General features: G+C 55.1%; 1 protein-coding gene across 1 annotated transcript in view; it reads left to right on the top strand.

Annotated features, from left to right (window-relative positions):
- SRGAP3 (SLIT-ROBO Rho GTPase activating protein 3) overlaps window positions 1-3,313 on the top strand; it is a gene marked incomplete at its 5' end in the record, with an annotated part of 40,876 nt that overhangs the window by 37,194 nt on the left and 369 nt on the right. The window contains 4 exons of the mRNA XM_017735216.1: window positions 255-435; window positions 988-1,137; window positions 1,589-1,916; window positions 3,020-3,309. Of these exons, the coding sequence (XP_017590705.1) occupies window positions 255-435; window positions 988-1,137; window positions 1,589-1,916; window positions 3,020-3,309 (949 nt within the window). The remainder of the gene's footprint in view (window positions 1-254; window positions 436-987; window positions 1,138-1,588; window positions 1,917-3,019; window positions 3,310-3,313) is intronic.

Here is a 3,313-nt window from a genome sequence, read left to right as displayed (position 1 = left end):
CCTGCTGCTCCCCATCTGGTTTGTAGCTGTTTGTAATTGCCGGTGGTTTGTGAGTCTGAGAGAGGTCCCAGAAAAGCTGGAACAACAATAAGAATTGATCAGTCTGGAAACAAGGCCTGTGCTCAGTGTCAGATGCTCTGGGGACACTGGGCAGCAGCAGCAGTGCTGCTCTGGTGAGATGGCTCTTTTGGGTTCATCTTCCCCTGTGGTGGCTGAACTGAGCTGCTCTCTTGCTGTGCCTCTCTCCTGTGCAGAGGTGGAGCAGATCGAAGCCATAGCCAAGTTTGACTACATTGGACGATCTCCACGGGAGCTCTCATTCAAGAAAGGGGCCTCACTCCTGCTGTACCATCGGGCATCAGAAGACTGGTGGGAAGGGAGACACAATGGGGTGGATGGGCTCATTCCCCACCAGTACATCGTGGTGCAAGACATGTGAGTAAAGTGGTGAGGGTTGTTAAAATCCTATACTTGCACAAGGTCCACTTCAGTCACCTAAAATAATCAGTCAGTTTTGCTGAGGTTTAATGACTTTGGTGAGAAATCTGGGCCTGTTCACTTCTCCCTGTCCATGTATTGGCTCCATTTTTTTCTCATTCGGGCTGATAAAGACAAGTACTAAACACTGTACCTCAGTGTACCTGGACCCCATCTCTCATGGACTCCTCAAAGTGATGTGACCCAGGCTTACCACTGGCCTTCCCCCTGTGAGCATTGACCTGGATAGTTTGGTGCTCACCTGGCCTGTGGGCAGATCCCAGGGCCCTTTGCAGGTGCTGCTTCTATTATAAGTACACAGGGGATGTGGCAGGGGATGTGGAGGAAGATGTGCACTGTTTCCAAGCTCCCAGTGAAGTTGTGGCCTTGGTCCAGCTCCTTGTTAACAAAGTGGGAGCTGCTGGAGTGGTGATGTTTGGATTCACGTGGCATCTGGGCCCTGGCTCCCTGGGGCACAGCCCTGTCCCTGATGTGGTCTCCTTTCCCTAGGGATGATGCGTTCTCCGACAGCCTGAGCCAGAAGGCAGACAGCGAGGCGAGCAGTGGGCCACTGCTGGATGATAAAGCCTCCTCCAAGAATGACATCCAGTCGCCAACAGATCATATCATGGACTATGGCTTTGGGGGAGTGATGGGCAGGTAACTCTCATTTTCCTGTGATCATGGAAGTGGTTGCTGTCACAGGTGTGGACAGTCGGTGTGTGGGGTAGGGCAGGACGAGAGGGAAGGCTCTAGTAAGCACTGCAGGATAATATGAGTATGGAGGGGGTTTCATGTGCACTGCTAGTGGGGATTTAACATGTACAGAGGGGGGCCCTAAGCAGCCTGTTCTAGTGGAAGGTGTTCCCTGCCCATGGCAGGGGGTTGAAACAAGATGACCTTTGAGGTCCCTTGCAATCCAAACTACTCTTACGATTTGATGCTGTCCCTTTCTTGGTACTAGCTAAAATATTTGTCTTCCCCCTTGCTTGAGTCTTCTGAAGCTGGAAGGCTCGAGTTTGGTTTGAGCTGAACAATTTTCTTGCAGCATGTGGCCAGCCACGGTCAGGCTGGCAGATGCTGACCTGCTATTGTGCTGGATTCTTTGCAGAGTGCGACTGAGGTCTGATGGTGCGGCCATCCCCCGGCGCCGCAGCGGCGGGGACACCCACAGCCCGCCCCGAGGGATGGGGCCTGGCATAGACACCCCTCCTCGAGCAGCAGCCTGCCCCAGCAGCCCCCACAAGATCCCCCTCAACAGGGGCAGGATCGAGAGTCCTGAGAAGCGCAGGATGGCGACGTTTGGCAGCGCCGGCAGCATCAATTTCCCAGACAGGAAGGCCCTGGCTGACAGCCACCCACTGAGATCGACCTGTGGATCCACCCGGCACAGCAGTCTTGGGGATCAGAAATCTCTGGAAGCAGAAGCTCTTGCTGAGGTAAGAGGGGTGGGAAAGGACCAAGAGGCTGAAGGGGAACTCACTAGGGAGTGCCCAGAGCCCCTTCACTTCAGACACTGTCACGGTGCTGCTGTCACAGCTGTTACCCAACTGCATTGGGTTGTTGTTGTAAAAGATGCTCCCCCAGCTGATGTAAATTTTCATCTTGAAGCCTGTGGGGCTGCTGGGCTTGGGAATATTTTCACTCATCATCTGAGCAGCTTAATAGAATGAATTGGAGCTAACTTGATAATTATTTCCCTTCAGCTGAACTTTACCTGAGGCTCAGCGAGCATTTTGTAGGTGTTATAAAATAAGGACTTGTCTACACCAGGACAGCATTAACTAGAGTGACTTTTCAGCACTTGACTCTGGTGCCTTAAGTTACTTCTCCCATGGTCTTGCTGAGTTAGTGGCCTTAATTAAATTAAGGTGAATTTAAGTAAATCCAAACTAGGGCCTCTCCATTTGTGCAGGAGACCCCAGCACTGTAGCCATAGGCAGTGTAGCTGGTTCTCTGTGCATGGGCACTTCTGGTTGAACTGCGTTCACCTTCCGGGGGATCCCTGTGGACAGACTGTGGAGGCTGGAGGTGGGTGGGCGGTGAGGGGCTGGAGCCAATCTCTCCTCAGCTGCCTCAGGCCTTGTTGCTGCCTCGTATATCCATGGCAAGCTGCTGTCGTGCCACTCACTCCATAAACATCCCTGTGCGTGTCCCCGCCACGTGCCAATGTCCTGTGGGCACAGGGACAGCAGAGGCCCCATGCATCCAATGGAGGCTGCAGGGCCTCTTTTGTGGGGAAAAGCCAGCCTCAGTGCTGAGGGGGAGCTGTGTGGGCAGGCTGGTGCTCACCCCATCACTCCTGGTGCTCAGGATTTACGCCCTTTGGAGCTAGTGATCAAGCTCCTGCTGACCTGGGGAACACCGGGTACCTTTGTGTGGCCAATTTGGGCTTCACACCTTCTCCCAAAGCTCCTGTTTTCCCTGTGGGCTCTTAGGTCAGAAACCCTCTCTGCAGACAGGCATGCCAGGACCGTGGGGTGGGGTGCAGAAGAGCAGGTGATGCTGTGGCACAGTGCAGACATTCCTTTGGCATTCACAGGACATCGAGAAGACCATGAGCACAGCGCTGAACGAGCTGCGGGAGCTGGAGAGGCAGAACACGGCCAAGCAGGCCCCTGACGTGGTGCTGGACACACTAGAGCCCATGAAGAACCCCCCGGTGGGCGCTGCCAACTCGGAGCCGGCCAGCCCCCTGCACACCATCCTGATCCGGGACCCCGACGCGGCCATGCGGCGCAGCAGCAGCTCCACCACCGAGATGATGACCACCTTCAAGCCGGCGCTGTCAGCCCGGCTGGCTGGGGCGCAGCTGCGGCCGCCGCCGAGGCGGCCG

This window comes from Corvus brachyrhynchos, unplaced genomic scaffold (assembly GCF_000691975.1).
Source record: "Corvus brachyrhynchos isolate BGI_N302 unplaced genomic scaffold, ASM69197v1 scaffold95, whole genome shotgun sequence".
NCBI lineage: Eukaryota > Metazoa > Chordata > Aves > Passeriformes > Corvidae > Corvus > Corvus brachyrhynchos.
The sequence above is the reverse complement of the archived record's forward strand: the minus strand, read 5'-3'. Positions and strand labels throughout refer to the sequence as shown.